Below are 19,376 nucleotides of genomic sequence, written 5' to 3'. Positions count from 1 at the left end.
GCTGCGCCAAATTGCTTATGATAAGTCAAAGTGCACAGAATATAAATATACGAACGATTATATATAAACGATTTACGTTTGGCAAATTGAAATATTTCGGGTTACGAAATAATCGTTTCATTATTGTTATCTCGTTCTTTCGTACATCATTCAATCCACGGTACAATGTGACAGCGTCCCAATTTTTCGTCTGCGTTCTAATAAAATGGAAAATCGCGCTAAGGCTGCCTTTTGAAACGTTATAATAGGTTGGCTACACGGCAGTAAAGGCATCATCGCGTCGTCGTTTTCTCTCTCTCTCTCTCTCTCTCTCCTTCTCTCGCTTTCCGAGTGAATTGATAGTGTGTGATTGTCGAGAGGAGACAGTCACCATCATAAGCGAAAATGTGTGTATTTCATTATTCGATGGGTGAAAATTGGTACGAATGGATGTTCATCGTTCTGTTACTTCGGAATGAGACACAACATCATCCGTTTTGATGATACCGTTGACGTACTTTCGTTGTGCATACGCGTTCACTTATTCGTTGTCGCTTTCTCACTCTCTCCCTCGTTTGCTCATCATTTGGCGTTTGCGAGCATTAACACAGTGCGAATTCGCGTTTTATAGATATTTACATGCATTTTGACGTATCTCTCACTCTACACACATACGGATTTATAGAGACATATATTAAAATCCATTCCATTCGCAAATAAGGGTGCGCACATCCATACGCATCCGTGTACAATGTTCGAGTCTCGGTACGTCGAAACGCAACAGTATGAAAGTAATAAGGTGAAACACGACATTTCGATTCTCTCGGCAATTTTTGGAGCGGATGAATGGTGATGAATATATTTTGCCTCCGCATAGACCAACTAACCAAACCCACAGAACAAATGGCAATTGCATTCGCAATTGAAACTGAAACATATAGTCAACACATTGAAATGTACATGATATACATTAGGTTGATGTAATTTTGGTTGGGTCCATCGCCGTTTCCACAATGGAATGATATATATATATATATATATATATATATACATATATATATATAGAGAGAGAGAGAGAGAGAGAGAGAGAGAGGACTTTCGGTTGAATGTAGCCGAGTGGAGCAGCGGCTATCATCGTGAATTACGGTAGTTAATCGTTTAAAGTTTTTTCTTGCACATATTTTGGCAATGCGGTGGATTAAGAGGGTTGTGAGATCACACGGATGCAATGCGTAACGATTCCGATGCCATATTGATGAATTGCTTCATGTTGCCGTTCGCTTTTCGTTTGTGTTTTTTTGTCGTGCAATGTTGGAGTGAGCGAGTGAAAAGCGCTCGCGGTGTATGCTCTCAATACTTACATAGAGAGTCAAAATGTTATGTGTTTATATATTTATTTTTATATGTGTACCCCATATTTCGGGATGACGATGATTTTGTACATTGAAGATGTCTTTATCCATCTATCGGTATATCTGTAATCATTATTGTATTTATATTATAACATACCGTTTTGGCATTTTCCATTCGAAATCCTCTCTCTATCTCTTTCGCATTCTCTCTCTCTCTCTATCATCAGTATATTGGATTTTCAGCTGAGCTTCGTGTATGGTGGGACGTTTGTACGGAGAGAGAGAGAGAGAGAGTGAGCGAGTGAGCGAGTGAGCAATTGAAATACGAGAAAATATAATGTAATATCAAAACGTCAACAATGCAAATTTTATTGATCTATTTGTTGTATTTGTGTGCGAATGCTTGAGATGGTTCTATCTCTCTCTCTCTTCCTCTCTGCATCCTTTTCTCTACCATTGCTCATTCTGTTTGGTTTGTGTGCCGATTTAAAATTCATTGTGTGGATTGAAGAATTTTGTTTGTTTTGATGACATGTAGTTTGGTCCAAAATGACGATACCTTCTATCTACCTTCCCCGTGTGCTGAAGCTAAGCTTTGGCTGGAGCAAAAAAAAAAAAAACACACTTCACCAAGGAATCAAACAAAATTTTATCCAAACGAATGACAAATGCCACAATATTTTCCAACACGCTACGAAATGACGGATGAAATAAGTAACATGAGAAAACGGCAAACTTCAGAGAGAAGTTCCATCCCAAAAATCAATTAACATAGAAAATTGTGTAGCGAAACGAGCCCACAAAATGTTTAAGCGTTTCACATGAACTCGGCGTTTATATGAGTGTGTGTGTGTATGTGCTTTCGTGTGCCTGTACTGCTGCAGCCGCTGCCGCTGCTGCTTGAGTTTTCAGTTTATGTTTCTGTTTATGCGCGTATCTCTCTGTTTGTGTGCATATGTATTGCATATAATGAGGGATAATTAGTTTTGCTTTAATTATTGATTGTGTGAATTATTTCAGAGGGAGCGAAAGAGATTAATTTCGTTTGATTGATTGCTTTGCTTTGCTTTGCTTCGACAACAGAGATGGAGAGAGAAAGATTAAGAGAAGCATAATTCTGAATGGCAAATATTTTCGAAATTCGATACAAAAATTGAAGAAGAAAAAATAGAACAGGTTGTTTTTTTTTTCGTTTAAAAAAACATCGATTTGCTTCTGTGTTTTTCCATAACGGATTTGCCACCACTCACAAAACTTGGAAATAGCTAACGAATGATGAAAATCGAAAAAAGAAAACACAACAGCGAACATACAAATCCTAATTGTTTTTCCCATTTATCTATACAGATGCGGTGCATAATTTATAATCAACTAAAAAAGCTATACGATAGCAGTGAATCAAATAGTACCGTGTGGCTTCCCGAAAACATACAATTCATGTAAAATTTTATTTAAAGAAGATAAAAATAACAACCAAAACCAAATATTAAAAATAAAGTAAAAAAAAAAAACTTCAAATCGTAAATGGATACAGGGTCAAATAAATTTAGTGTTTAAGTAAAAAAAAAAATAGTTCGGAATAGAATAAAAATTAAGGAAAAAGAAACCGTGATAGTTTTGCACTGGAAAACATTTGTCTTCATTGTGTGAGATCGTGAAAATTTGACGGAAAGAATATGCTTCGGTCAATACAATTTTGGAGCTCGTGCAGCAAGTGTGTTTAGTTCAAATTGATCAGAAAGAGAGCAAGAACCAGGCGGAAGTTGAACGTGACAAAAGTTCACACACACACACACACACAAACACACACACAACCACACGCAACAAAAATCCCATTTGGTTTATCGTTGCTTTTCCGCGTGGACATGGAATATAATGAACCATTGAATTTATCCATAAAAAAGAAACCAATCGCTGTGGTCACGCCATCATCGTCCGCATCAAATAAACTCGATGTGGCTGGCAGTTCGGGGAGCGCTTCCAATGATGCTGACGATCCAAATGAACGCTTAGACACATCATCACCAAGTGGCGTTAATGAACGCGATAACATGAACCAATCTTCACCCGTGCCAAATATCGAAGACACAAGTGCATGTCGCAATGCAACTGATTCGATTTCGGTATGTTTTCTAGTTCTTTTCTGTGCGGAAATTCATGTTAATTGCGAAGCGAAAGATACAGTTTTTATTTTTTCATTAAATTTGTGTATATTTCAAATTGATTTTGCAGGCAAAACGATCAATATCACCGATTAAACCGACACCGAGCACGGTGAATGAGATGGACGAATCGTCCAATTCATCGGTACATAATTTAAATTTAGTTAATTTATTGTATGGGAATTCAGCGCCGTCACTGAATGCAACCGAGGTGCCACGATCACCGTCAGTTAGTGGCTTGTCAACGTATACAGCGGCACAAACAAACACATTGGCACCAAATCAACAGCAACAACAACAACAACCACCTTCATCGGCATTGAGCGCATCCATTTTAGAGGCCACCAATTCACTGAACAACTATTTGAATCAGCAAAAATCGCTGGGCATCGCTAAAATGCATTTGGAACGGTATCTCAAAGTGACGAATCAATATTTGCACGCAACACTCGATGGCGCTAATTTAACATCAAACGAACAAATCAATCATTTGATTCGCACCAACATTTTGACCAATAAAATAGCAGCAAATAATCTTATTTCAATTATCAATAAGTTGCTTGAACAAAACATTATCTCCGAATACTATTTCAAGCATGCCAGTAGACTGATGATGCAGTCATATGAAAATGTAACGGCGACCACTGCGTCAAATTTTCCCGAATTAAGTTTGACCACGAACACCGACAAGGACGCATTCGATTTATTTGACAAGAGTAAATTGTCGCCAACCCAAAATTCCAACGCACATCAACCATCCGAACTATTGAAAGAGCTGATCAAACAGCGTGAAATACGTTTTAATGAGGAGCAACAGGATGATGATGGTGACATTAGCGATAGCGAAACCAATGACAATCCACAAAAAGTGGAGCTACTCGACTATGATGACACGATAAAAAAGGAAACGATACCAGTGCACGCAAATCCGTTCATGTCATATTTACACATGCATTTGAATCGTAGCTTGGACAAAGGTAAAACTGATACAAAGTATTTTAATGGAGCCTCGATCGTCATACCAAACTCGGTGAGTCCAACCGATTCGACATCGTTGTCACCGCTAATTGCGCCTATCGAAGGCAAAACCAAATCACACAAGAAACGCACCAGCAACCATCATTCGGCCACCGCCAATAATTTCACTAACAATAACAATAATAATAGCCACTCGAAATCGACGTCACGTAGTTCGCGATTCGATTTAGCATTAAATCTCAGCCAAAGGTTATTTTCCATGTATCTCTTGCACAACACTCCACACCCTTTCTTTTTATTTCATTCATATTCTTGTGTTGGTTGTTTTTCTTTCAATAATATTGCATTTTTTTTATTCATTTCGTGGTTAAATATGAGTTTTTTTTTAGTTAATTCGATCTAGATATTATGATAATCTGAATTACTAATGTTGAACGATTCCATTTCAGAACTGCATTGGATCAACAAAAGAACTCACCAAATAATATGCATATACAGGTTAGTAACTTCAATAGATACGTAAAACGCATTGTGTAAGATAAGATTCGAAGAGTTACTCTTCCTAGTACTCTTCCAATGCACATTGTGTACTCTTTCAATGCCCAATATTCATAGGATTCTCAAGGGGTTTTATAGAAATATAAAGCGATGCTCGAATTTGGCTAAAAATAGTTAAAGATTCCATTAAATATTACGAGTATTGAATGTATTCAAATAAATAGTGTTTTTTGTGGAATTCAATGCAGCAACCACACCAGCCCCACCATCACAGTCAACAGCCGCAGCATCAAACTCATCAGCAAACGCATCCTCAACATCATTCTCATCACCAGCAGTCCCAGTCACATCAGTCACAGTCGACTCATCAATCACAGCAGGTATGTCTTATATCAACTTTCGAGTGGCGGTCATAACACCACGGACGGACAGCATGCTTCTGTGTTTTCTATTACATTCGTATATCCGTTATGAACGTCACTCCAAATTTCCACCAATTTCCACGGGAATAATTTGTTTTCTTCATTTCTTGTGAAATCGATGAAGTTTCAATTTGCTCAAAATTGTTGCAACTGCACCAACAACCGAAATTTAACAATTTTTCTTTTAAACTAGGAACAAATCAACGAAAAGAAGAAACCACATATCAAAAAACCATTGAATGCATTTATGTTATACATGAAAGAGATGCGGGCTAAGGTAGTAGCCGAATGTACGTTAAAAGAATCAGCGGCCATAAATCAAATATTAGGACGACGTGTAAGTATTTTGATTTCCAATACAAACAATTTACATTTGGGCCAATGAAAAAAAAACCAGAAACATTTCTTCAATATCCCCAAAACAATCATCCATCACTCCAGATCGCAAAATGAATACATATATAAAAAAACAACATCCATTTTTTTTAAATAAATAAATTCCCAAACAGAAAGACAATTTTCGGAGTTGAACGAACCGCGTGCGATTTTTTGAGCTACAATTTTTTTTTTAATTCCATATTTTATGCAAAATTCGATCATTTTTCCAAAAAAAAAAGAGACGACATAAATCAGTCATAAAAATAACGCTTCTAGCGATTTGATTTATACCAAATCCAAATAATTGTTTTTTATTTGATTGTTTTGAAAAAAAATTCCCGTTCGTTCAATTTTCGAGAGCTCCACCGCAAATAATTTGTAGAATAAATGTGAAAAAAATAGTTTGTGTTTTGGACCCACGTATTCAACTACCATTCTGAATATGCGAATAGCTTCGAAATTTAGCTAAAACCAAAAAAAAAAAACATGAAAAAAATAATCAACAACAACTACAGCAATATTTTGAGCTGCAGCGCGAGATATGGTTTTGTTGATGGACAACAATCTCCTTACGCGAAGATTCTCTATACTTTTTATTCCATAGAAAAACCAATTCATACAAAAAAAAAACCTTAAATACCCACCGGAATTTCCGCAAAAAATGGAAGCTTCACAACCAAAAATTGTTTTAAAAAACCTTTGGGAAACATACATTTCTCTGCGCCTACAGAACATTTTCTCTCAGGGACTTTTGATACTTTTATAGTTTAATTTACTTGTTCGATATTGCAACAACAACAAAAACACACACACACAAAAACAAAAGTTTCAATTTTTTTTTCTTAATTATGATTTTTCTTTTCTTACATATATATATGGTTTCGTCGAATTTATCGAAAATCCCTTTGTGTACGGTATTCAAACACAATGACCAAAATTCCAATCACTACGACTACTGTGCTCCCAAACCATTCCAAATATATTCGAAATGCACGAAAATTAAAAAAAAAAAAAAAAACGAAAACAAAAAACACGCGAATCACAAATTCAATCGAAATCGGGAACATACACACAGTGGCACTCACTCAGTCGTGAAGAACAAAGCAAATACTATGAAAAAGCAAGACAAGAACGTCAATTACATATGGAATTGTATCCGGGTTGGAGTGCTCGCGACAACTATGGTTATGTTTCAAAGAAAAAGAAACGCAAAAAAGACCGATCGCCGGCAGATTCGGGAGGTATTGTGACACAAGACTATTTTGTTTGTTTGTTCGTTTAATTTTTGTTTGATCAAAAAAAAAAAAAATCATATAAAAACCAACACAAAATTTTATCTAAATAAAAAAAACAGAATTCATTTTAATAAAATCAAACTGCAGAGTTGAGTAGGCTAACAAACAGTATAGATATTTTTCTTTTCCTTTTAAACAAAAATTGTTTGATTTTAATCGTTTTTAGTTTGATAGCTTTTTGTTAACATCGCTCGATATCGATTGCACTTTCTATTCAGCCATTTGAGTCGATTTTTCATTAGTTTAAAACAAAACAAGGAACTTTTTTTTTAAGCAAGAAAGAAACCCCACACAAAATATAGTGCAATTTGTTGAATAGATTAAGAAATTCGATTAAGAGATCCATCTCGCACACAAGAAGAATGAAATGGGCATACAAAAAAATAAAACGAGAAGAAAAAATAGAAACAAAATCCAATTTTACGAATGGAAAATTGATATCAGTAGTGAAAATTGTGAATTTTATTGGTTTTGAATTATTTCTAAGTAAGGACAGAAAAAAAATAGTATTTGATTGGACTGGTCTGATTTATTTGTTCGTGCTTTTGGTTTTCCTTTTGTCGTTTTAATTAACAAACAATTGGCATTTTTCGAAACCATCGTTTTGTTGCCTGTCTATTTTGAAATCGAACCCGTTTTCTAGACACATACACACACACACACTCACAAATTTTGCTCACTCGCTATATGTATATAGACAAAAAATGCTATAACACTATACAAAAAGAAACCGTCAATTACATTTTGAGTTCTGAATTTCGGAGAAATACAAAACCCATCAAATATATATTTTATGTGAACTAAGAACCGCAACAACACACAAACACACACGTCACAGACACACTACTTACTTTTTATAGTACGTGCGAAAAAAAAGTTGATTTAATTTGAAAGCGGTTTTCCAAAGGACATTTCTAGGTAAAACACAGAGACAAACACTTTTGCTCTTTGCATGAACATTTTCACCAAAATTCATTGCGTGTTATTCGGTTTGAGAAAAAAAATGTGTTGTGTTTAGAAAAGAAATTGAAATTCATAAATTTCTAAAGAATTCCAAGGAAGTCTAAAACGTATTCATCGAAATTTGTCCGAAACAAGATCAAGAAAATGTGAAAAGAAGATTTAGTCGGTCAAAAAATCAATTACATCATTCAGATTCAAACGAATGCCATCAACCCAAATTGATCGTATCACAGCTCAAAATCTTGTGGATACGCCAAACAAGTGGACATTTTCGCATTAATAGGCGAAATATCGCTAAAGCACAAAATTTGCTTATGTGTACGGCGGCACATTGTTGGTGGTGCCGTCCATCCGTCAATGGGGTTTGAAACGTTTCGGAAAACAAATCCAATCTTTACAGAAAGAATGGAAGATAAAAAAAAAATGATTTCATTCGGTAAACCGATTTTCTTGTTTTATTTCCTTTTTCTTTTAATTTGTCATGAAGCGTGTTCCGAACAAATAGACGGTTTCCTCAGTAATTTTGTGGTTGCTTTAATCGTTTCATTTTTGTTCGTTTTTTTTACAAACAAAAGACAAAACGACACATTACGTGAATTGAATTGGCTTTTTCGCCGTTAACCATTGCAAAAACATGATTGAGATGGTTTGCTTGGTTTGTTATGATTTGCAACTCTGCGAGACACAAACGGATAGAGAAAGTGAGTGAGTGAGTGAGTGAGTGGGAGGGAGCGAGTGAAAAGACAGAAAAACAAATGACTTGCGCCTGAAATCTACGGTGATCGTTCGAAAGAAATCTTATCCTTTGTTTACATTCAACCGACGCAACATCTTTGTCTCCGGTGCTTTTCACAACAAAAAATAAAAGCTTTAATCTCATTGGTAGCATAAACAACATTCCGTGTGAATTACTTGTTTTTTGATGAACGAAGAGAAACAGAACCAAATGAAAAGAAGAAGAAAAAAAAATACAGAAAAAATGGTGCCGAAAGAATGCATAATCTAAAACACATCCTATTTTTGGTGAATTGAGTGTTTCAATTGAATTGACATTTTTCTAAATTCAAATTTCAAAACAAAACCAAATTTCGTTGCTAAAACTGTGCAATGAGAATTCGATCCCACACCAAATTCGAAAAAAAATTTAAATGAAAATAAAAACCAAAATTGAAATTGTCCTCAGATAACACTCAATATGCTAACCAATTATTATTTACATGGAGAAAAAGTCACAAATTTCTGAAATTATTTAAAATCCAAAAATAATGAAACATAAAAACAAATGATGAAAAATAATTAAAACTTATTTAAATTTCAATCGATGATGTTGCAATCTCAAAATCGTCCAAATTCACACACACACACAAACACACACATACATACAACCACCTACCACACACAGTGGCATGCATTGGGACGAGAAGAACAGGCTAAATATTATGAATTAGCAAGACGTGAGCGACAATTGCATATGCAGATGTATCCCGATTGGAGTTCACGGACAAATGCTTCACGTGGCAAAAAACGGAAACGAAAGCAAGATTCAAACGATGGAGGTAGTTAACTGCTAATAAACCAAAAAAAAAACCGAATCAAAACCAAAACAATTTACAACATTTTGAACAAATAAAAGAAAAACAAATTGAAGGGCTGAAAGCAAATGTAACTGTTAAGAGCAACTGTATGGCAACAAACAGGGAGTTCTGATCTTGAACGTCTAAAATCATCTTTCACTGCGCAAATTAGTGAAACAAAAAATCAATAGCTCTACAGTTTATGTAGTGTTAAAAGTAAACGTGATTTTGTTGGCCTCTGTCTCTTCTTATTTTCTTGGTTCTTTGTAAACTTAACTTTCGTTTTTTTGTGTCCTTTGCCTTTTGGGGAAAAAAAAAGCATCGGAACATGAGTTTTGAAATGAAAAACTCGTACAAAAATGAAAATCTGAAGAGAGTTGTCTCTATTAAACCAACTATTTCACTTTTTACCGTTCACATGTAAACGGTAATGCTTGTTATGTAGCGCTTTTTAACCAACTGTTACCGCCATTAATACAAAACGAATTTAGGTAGTGACACACCATTTCTCTTATTCGCTAAAATACGTTGGAAAAGGACATGCACAACATAAACTTATGCATGCCTAACGATTAGAATTGAATACATTTTTGTTTCGTATTGATCATCACATCATTTTGGAAGTTTTACTCATCAACTCATTTTCAGTAGCCAGACATATCGCTTTCTATCATCTAAATTCAGCGATTTCGATTCGAAACCCAAACTCGTTGTGCACTGTCAACAATCAATTACGATAAGGTTTTCAATAAATTTTATTTGATTCAACATATGGCGCATTTTCTTCTTGTTTTCTTTTTTCATTGCTGAACCATCGCTTTTCATTTTTAGACTTGAAACTTTGTAAATACAGGCGATTTTCTTTAGTTCAATTGCACACGACTTTCCGTTGGCTTTCTATGTTGTTTTGACGCTTTTACCCATTTAAATTCAAAACAACATCACAATTTTCACGATGATACATATAAATTAACTCATTTCTATCGTTCATTTGCCATTTGCATTCAGTTTGATTTAGCCAAATATTCAAAAGAAAAAGAAACCAAACCAAACCAAAAATTGGATTTCAATCGTTTTTTTTTTTTTAGACAAATAATCGAGTGCGATGCCCACAATTAAAAGCTATCAATTTCATTTCGATGATGAAACAAATCGGTTAGAAGAAGAGGAAAAAAAAAGGGAAACCAATCAAAAGAAATTGATGTGAAATAAAGATAGCTTGGGCCATTTCGCTCTGTTAGAAGTCGTTTTAGTTTCATTTCTTTTCTTCAAATTGTATTTCTTGCAAATAGACCAAATTGTTAAGATCAGGATCAGTTATTTTACATACAGCCGATCAAATGAATGATGTTATTGAAAAGGAAAGCCGGAAAATGTGATCAAATATTTCTTTTCAAAGGATCAACATGAACATTTTCATCTGACAAAAATCGCCTTCCTTTTAATACACACACTCAGCTGATTTTGATATCTTTTACTTCTAAAGTAAAAGTGCAGCACAGTTTATTTGCTCCAAATGCTCCATTTGCGTCCATAAAATATATATTCTTGCCAAAAGTATGCTGATCAAATTAAACGCCCATAGTGTTTGTTTATTGATGCAAAATTATCATCTTTTACCTTAAAGATAAGCATTCGCCATCGTGGCCATTTTGCATACTGAAGGTCAAAAGATAGTCATTTTACGCTGAAAAACACTAGAAATTTTACTTGATCAAATTAGTTCTGGCGTGAATACACAGTTTGAACACAAAAAGAATATCTTGGGTACTTAATCTGTACTATATTTTTAATTGAGTTTAAGTTTCTTTCTATTATTTCTGTTTTTTTTCTTTTTCAAATCGATTCTTTTTATTACACAAAAATCAGGCAAAAAAATCAAATTTTATCAAGTTACTTTGATTGTTTTAAATGAATGAGGTATTTTAAGCTCAATGAATTTCATTATATAGTTCCTTGAAGATGAAAAAAAAAATTGCAATCGTTTTGTTAACATATTAATGTTTGATCACTAGGAACTAGCGTATTAAAAGGAAAATATCGTAGAATTTCGTGTTGGAGCTTTTGCTCAGAAATTTCACATTTTTAAATGTCCAAAAACTAATGCAATAATTTGTGTTTTCTCCATTATTTGTTTCCATTTTGAATGGTGGCATAGGTAACAACATGAAAAAATGTCGGGCTAGATTTGGTTTAGATCAACAAAATCAATGGTGCAAACCATGCAGGTAAGCCAAAAATATTTACAATTAAACCTAAACGCTGTCAAGTGAAAATGTGTGGAAAATCGCGAACCAAACATTGAGCAGTACTACTGCTCATACTGTTGAAAACAAATGAAACAAATAATTAATAATTGTTTTTCCATCTATCTTCGCTTTTCTCCCTTTCGCTTTATCACTCTCGTCTGTTTATTAAACGAAACGATCACCTTCTTCACCTTCGAACAAAACAAAAACAAATCATACCAAAATAAAACTGAAAAATCGTCTCGTAATTAATTCGTGTGTGTCATTGGGAATAGTCCGAATTTACCACCGCTTACATCGCCAACTGGATCACTAATTGGTGGCATCAATAGCGGCGGCGTTGGAAATGTCGGTAGCATTGGGATCGGTGTCACATTGATGCCAAATTCAACGGCATCACTGGGTTCGGTTGGTGGTAGTCATTTACAGGTCAGCGGAGGTAATCAAGTTGGGCCGCAAGCCTCACCACAAGCGCCTACCTATGTGAATTTATAGGTGCAATGAACAACAAATCACATATTCAACAATCCAATCAATCGATATAATGCTTAGTACATTCACAACAAACCAACAACCAACATCAACAGCAGGAGCAGCAGCAGAATGAAACGTAACGAATCAGTGGCAGTATATTATTTCGCTTGGAGCATCTCGAACAAATTGTTAAAGTTACCAGTTGCTAAAATAACCAAATTATCAACTCACAGCCACTAGCGAAAAAAAAAAAGAAGAATGAACACCGTTTTTTATAGAGGGTGAGGAAGAGAAGGAGACAGAAGAGGATATCTAAACATGACTTATCATCAAATGAAAATGTTTCATAAATGTTTTCGGGTAGAACTAAACATTCAATGGACAGAGGGAATTCGGAAGAGAAGACAACTCTAACTTAATTAGATGGAATTGGATGGAATCATATTCATGGCATTGGACATTTTAAGTTTGCGTTTCGCAACGCGCCAGAGATAAAGGCTGTTTCCAAAAGTTATTTTGAACTAGAAAAATTCGAAAACGAAAACACACGTTCATTATGAAGTATACGTTCGATTCGTGTGCCAAAGAAACGTAGCAAATGAGCAAAAATTATGATCAACAGTGGAGGATATATCGCTTTTCGGATCCATCACTCATCCGCAACTGAAACGATATGAAGCAAAAACAAGTCAGTTTCATTCGAAAGCATGCCATTTACTCATTCTTTTCATATAAGAAAAGCTTTCTTCGTTTTTTTTTTTTCATTTAATACTTTTTGCTGTGGTTTTTCGATGTTGTGATCTTTGTTTTTTTTTCAATTCTCTAATGGCATTTATTTTTGTTTTTATTTTGACGAAATGGTTTTTGTTGATATTTTCTTGATTTGAGAATTAGCGTCAACATGTTTCCCCCGCATTTTCAGTTCGTGAATGACAAATGACTTTGTTTTTTTTTTTGTGGGGCGATCAGCCATTGATCAGGTTGATTTCACCCTATTCTTGAATAGGAGACCGTTTTTTTTTTCCGTTGTCGTTATCTACAGTTGATTTTCAGCCGTGTGTTTTTGTTGAAGAAACTCATCACGAATTTTGGTTGACTTATTGATTTGATGGTGTCGATGTGTGCACTTGTTTTTCTTTTTTTAATTTTTTTTGTTGTTGTTCTAAATGATTTTACAATTTTGCATGATCTACTAAACAAATCTGTCTGAATTGCCGAATTTGCTGTGACTTTGTTAAAATCAAGGCAATAATTTTGTTGATTAATCGATTTTAATTTTTCAGTGTGTCGTTATCGTTTCATTGACCCAACGTTTTTTTTCTTCTTTTTTATTCAATTCTTCTTTTGTTTCTTTTTTGCAATTTTTGTCACGTGAATCATTTCAATATCGAAGCATAAATTTAAAAAGTTATTAATCGATTTTGTTTGTGTCTATTTATTTATTTCAATTTTACAGGCGAAAAAAGAAGTGTATTCGTTACATGGAAGGCGATAATGACGAGCGAACAAATGACGGTGATGATATGCGCGGCGGTAACATATCCGATGACAATTTGGGCAGCTGTGGCAGCGTTGACGATGTCAAAACACCGCCCGAAGATGATATCGAATCGCTGAATCATTCGCTATCGAGTCCGGGCGCATTTAGCGGCTTATCGTATCTACAGAGTCCATCGACAAATTTGGCAAGTCCATTACGAACGAATTCTATACTGTACAATAGCAATAATCTGAGCCAAACTCACACCGAAAATAGCCATAATAACAGCGCCAATGATAGTAACAATAACAGCAATCCAAACAATAGCACCAATAGTCATAACATAAGCAGCATCATCAAATGATTTCTAATCGTGTACGCGAGAAACGAGAGGAATTCAAAAGAGAAAAGAGAGAGAGTTTTCTGTTTAATACATAATATGGAAGAGATTTTCATTTTCATTCAGTTTTCATTCGCTTTTCCCTCTGCCATCAAACAATCGATTGTTTTATTCTTTGTTGGAGCAGTGTGAACACAGAGCCGAAAGCACACTAAGAGAAAACACTCAGACTTCGTTCCACTTTTAATAAAACCGAATAAAATTGAGATGCATTTGATGTGAACGGCTCTATCATCTTGGCCTCACCACTAACTTCAACACCCCATGCTAAATGTTTTCTTGTGTATTTGTGTGTGTGTATAAAAAATTTTATGAAATGCTATGATAGACGAAAACAAATGAGAAACACAGACAAATTTGATGCAGCAATTTGTACGTTCTAAATTCGGTGTGCAACTGCAAAACGAAATACAAAATGAAAATGAACGTTCTGATATAGACAGTTTTTTTCCCTCTTTCGATTCTAAGCAATTATTACTTCATTTTTAATTTATTTGTACGAAAACAAAATGTGCGCGTTTCTATTTCCAAACGCCGCAACCAAATGTCCAAGATGGATTTTCAAATTTAACCGTTTGAATTTCAATCAACAAATGCCGAATGTCCATGGACAGTTAGTAAACATCGAAGTGAGAATAACATTGAATGTGTCATGGAATACAAACAAAAAATTACAAAAGTTATTAGGGCCAAACATACTTTACAACGACTCAACGCAAACCAAAACATCTGTAACAGTAGTGGAACAACGCCATTGAAAACGCAATTTCTCGCCGCAATTTTTGACTGACTCTGTTTTTTGATTGATATTTGTGTTAATTTTTTTTTTCATGAAAGAAAGACTCTCTGCATTTCCGTGATAAACCAAAAAAGGAGACAAAATTGAAGTCAAATCTGATCTCTAACCAATAATTGTTCGCATACGAAATACAACTATTTAGGCTATTTTTTCGATAAGAGCATTTTTGCCTTTCCTTCATTTTTTTCTGTATCTCTCTTCTCTTTTAAACGCTTTCTTTATTCCTTTTTCAACCGTGATTTATGCTAACTCTCTTATTGTCTGCATTTTTGTTTTGCGAATTTTTGTTTCTTATAATTTCTTTTTTATTTTTCGTACACAGGGTGATTTCATTAGAACAAATAGTACATCGAACAGTCCAATAAGAGGGGGCAAAGTATAAGCCACATTGTTGCCAATCAATTCATCCAAACGATTCCGAAAATAATTTTGGAAATCAAACTTTTTGAAAAACCCAGCACCAAAATCGTGTCAATTGCTTTTCCCATAGACACACACACACACACAGCCCACACATCACTCACATACACATTTCAAGCACCCAAAAAAAAAACACACAATCAAATGAATAAATCTGTTGATTTTTTCCGTTTTTTTTTAAATACGTTTATTTCTATTAATTATAATCTAGTAATTACATAAGGATATTATTCGTTATTTTTTATGTAGTTTTTTTTTTCGTTTGACATGAAGACCAATCAAAAACAGAAACAAAATTATAATTGCATTGAGAAGTATTGTAGAGCTCTGGCAGAACAAAAAACAACGCTACTGTCTACTGGATGTGGTTTACTTTCAAAGAGTGTATTTTAGAATTATATATTATTTTCTCTCTGATAATTTTGAATGAAGATCAAAAACAAAAACTTAAAAAAAAATTGATGCAATTTGAAGAAAACAATCGTTTAGAAGTTCGCGCCGAAAGAAACAGTTTTGATATTTGAGAAACACGCGTCAAAGGAACAAAAAATATCCATAATCGGTGCATTTTTTTACTATTTTTTTTTTTTTTACTAAAACGCAAGAATGTCTATATTTAGAGGAGCGCGTGTGTGCTTGCGGTCAATGTTTCAGCGTAAACAATGTAAGCAGCATTGAATTGAAAAATATTATTTTTAATTTTTTTTGTGATTCAAATTGATTTAGAACATTTTTTTTACATCTTTTTTTTATTTTTATCGGTTTTACCCTCGAAATCTATTTACTAGCGAGGCGTAGACGCATATTGAAATTTATTTTGTTTATTTTTTTTTTTTAATGATGAGAAAATTATTTTATGTATTTTATGACATTTGGTGTGTGACAAAATTGTCGATTTAAAAAGAGAATATACGTTTCGAGAATTAAATGTGTGCGATCCCATGACGATTGATTTGTCCATTTTGTTTTATTGTTATTCGATAAGACAATCTTGACTCATTGATCGAAATGAATTGTACCAATTTTGCAGAAACACTTTATTTTTCCAAACTAAATTTGGGAATATGCCACATGATGCAATAAAAACCACCATGCATTCGATTTTCCCAAACAAAATGTTCGATATTTCGAACACTTTGTTGAAAATGGACTAATGGGCACCTTTTCGATCGAAAATTGAAATTTTGTTTATTGAATTCATGTGGTATTTAGTCGATGTGATTTAATTTTCGTTCACTTTAAAACGCGCTCATTTTGATATGGGTCGATGGCACCTTTGGCTTGACGAATGGCCCTCCATCGCAAAGGGCAAAGCGAGACATTCACACACATACACTTAATGCAACATATATGATCAATGTGGTATTTTCACACTTCCTTCTTCCGAGAAAAAAAAAGAGAAAAGAAAAATGAAACAAACAAAGAAAGAAAGATTTAGCTAAACTAAAACAAAAATGAAAATGATTTAGAAACAAATAAAATAAATAACAATAATAGTGCAATTTTAATGGTTTTTATTTTAAAACAAAATGTATATGTATGATGTAAATGTATTATTTTCATTTTTTACCATAACAAAACAAAGCAAAACAAACGAATACAGAGCAAATGAAAAAAAAGAAAGAAGAAACGGATAAATTTCGAAGGGGGATACGTTTGACGAACGAATGTGTCAACTCATCACTCGATGAGTTCATGTGCGGTGTGGTTGCAGTTTGTTGTTTGTCTGACGTTGACTGGAGCGTGATTATTCGCTTTGAATGAGCAGCAATTAAAAACATATCACCCGTTATGTTATTTGCACTTTGAACTTCAAAATAAAAGCCAATTTGTCAGTTTCAGTCATTTGTCGATAAACCAACACACATCCGGCCACTCTTCATTGAACTATGTGAAAATAACAAAAAAAAAAAAAATAACAAGATTTTCTCTCAGAATTATGAGACACGTAGAACCACAACATATACAAAAAAAATGATGAAAAAAATACAAGAAATGATAATGATTTAATTAGTTGACCTAAACTTAAGCTAGAATGTTATAAGTTGATACAAAAAGAATTAAAAACAAGTAATCAAGATGAGAGAGAAAAAAATGAAGAAAAAAAAAACACAAGAACAACTAAAATCACGACATACTATTTTTTAGGTAATATATAATAAAAATATATTTACATGATAATGGAAGCAGGAATGAGAAATTAAAAAAAACACACACAAAAAACAATGGAAAAAATGGATAGAATAGATGTTCGTTATAAGGATCTATATATATATATATATATATATATATATATAAACATCTTCTAGTTTTAAATTGCTGTACTTTAAAAGGATTAAGAAAAAAAAAACTACTATGAGACTTAGAATTAACACAACAATCAACAACAACAACAAAAAAAACAACACACAAACAAAAATACATGCGATCGAAACGAGATATAATCAATGAATTGTTTGATTAATATGACTTAGATAATTTGGTTTAAGTTACATGACCTTTTTAAAGAAGAAAATATAAAACTGATCGATTAAATGCAATACAAAAGCAAAAAAAAACAAAAAAAGAGAAATAAATTGTTCGTGTCAATGCATCAAGCACCTGGCATAGATGTGAGCGTACCCCGCCCCTGTTGAGATTAATGAGGGAGTGCAATGAATTCCATTCGAAAATTCCAAATGTGTGTCAAAAGAATTTAAAAGCAAAAAATATGGGCCAATAATGGCTCCAGCTCTCCCCCCCCCGCATATTGCTTCTCTATACCACTTGAATAGTTTCAAAGTAAATAAGTAATAGAAAGAACGTTTTATCATTTGTTACGCAATTTTATTTGTAAAATTGTCTTTGATTTCGGACATGCTATTCAAATAATAATCAAACCGAAACACAATCTTTCTTTTTTTTTCAATGCATCTATTGGGACAGACAACTTGTATATTTAAATTACACGAACATTGTATTGTACACATCCTTTTTCTCATTCAAATAACAACAACAACAACAAAAAAACCATACAATACGATACAAAAACACTCACACACACACACACATCCACTTAATTCCTAAGGTTCTTTTAGTGATAAGAACGAATTTTATTTTTAAAGTGTAAAAAGAACGACAAAAAAGTAAAGCAAAATAAATAAGTGAATTAAAAAAAAAAAACAATACAAATTAAATCTATACGACAAAATGACAACATGAAATAAATACATGTATATTATTGAGAAAACCAAATCCATTTTGTGCACCGAGATACTTTGTATTCGAATTTGGACACAGCACGCTTCACGTGGGCGAACGCGTTCAATCCTCGATACAATATGGATGGATGAATGGGCGTTTTCTTGAATGGCTTTTTAATTAACTGAAATCATCGAACGTGTAAAATTATTTACCGAAGGCAGAGAGTGCCAGTAATTGTACTTACTGATACACTCGCTTGCCCCACCACTTTATGAAAACCCGACAAAAACCGTTTGCGTTTTCACATTTTAATGCTCTCAATGAAATTTCTCAAAAAAAAAAAAAAAATCACAATCTTATTATGGAAATCTAAGCGATACAGAATGTGTAAGTAGAAAAAAAAACATGTATAAAAAAACATAATGTGAAGATTAATTAAATACAATGTGCCACATTTGATTATCATTTATTAAAGGAAATGTAATAGACAAAAAAAAAACCGAGACATTTATAGATTTAACGAACATTATAATCTCAAGAATCAAACGACAACCCAACAAACAACCACATTCACTCGAAGAAGAAAAAAAATGAAAGCATTGAGAAATGGTTTAATTGGAAACAAACACAACAACAACAACAAAACAACCAGGAAATAAAGAAAAATTATTTAAAAAAAAAAAAATCATTGCAATTCGGTGCATTTTTTTTTTTTAGAATTAAAAGCACAAACAATGGAATACTTGAAGAGATTTTGAAATCAAACGAGA

The 19,376-nt window shown here is 33.6% G+C and overlaps 1 protein-coding gene across 12 annotated transcripts in view; it reads left to right on the top strand.

The window, feature by feature from the left end:
- Nucleotides 1-18,115, top strand: part of LOC129576392 (protein pangolin, isoforms A/H/I/S) — a 131,835-nt gene extending 113,720 nt beyond the window's left edge. For 4 of the 12 annotated variants that reach the window (XM_055461489.1, XM_055461491.1, XM_055461492.1 and 1 more), the window contains 6 exons: nt 4,921-4,969; nt 5,218-5,349; nt 5,585-5,728; nt 6,845-7,010; nt 11,760-11,829; nt 13,781-18,115. In XM_055461489.1, coding sequence (XP_055317464.1) covers nt 4,921-4,969; nt 5,218-5,349; nt 5,585-5,728; nt 6,845-7,010; nt 11,760-11,829; nt 13,781-14,168 — 949 coding nt within the window. In that variant the 3' untranslated portion in view covers nt 14,169-18,115. Of the gene's footprint in view, nt 1-2,440; nt 3,455-3,563; nt 4,721-4,920; nt 4,970-5,217; nt 5,350-5,584; nt 5,729-6,844; nt 7,011-9,429; nt 9,584-11,759; nt 11,830-12,125; nt 13,013-13,780 lie in introns of those variants that run through there. The other 8 variants (XR_008688881.1, XR_008688880.1, XM_055461487.1 and 5 more) reach the window with 8 other exon arrangements.
- Nucleotides 18,116-19,376: the final 1,261 nt, after the last annotated feature.

Source organism: Sitodiplosis mosellana, unplaced genomic scaffold (assembly GCF_009176505.1).
Source record: "Sitodiplosis mosellana isolate CC-2019 unplaced genomic scaffold, AAFC_SMos_1.0 Smas_scaffold_6181, whole genome shotgun sequence".
NCBI lineage: Eukaryota > Metazoa > Arthropoda > Insecta > Diptera > Cecidomyiidae > Sitodiplosis > Sitodiplosis mosellana.
Note: the sequence above shows the minus strand (reverse complement) of the source record. Positions and strands in the feature narration are given on the sequence as shown.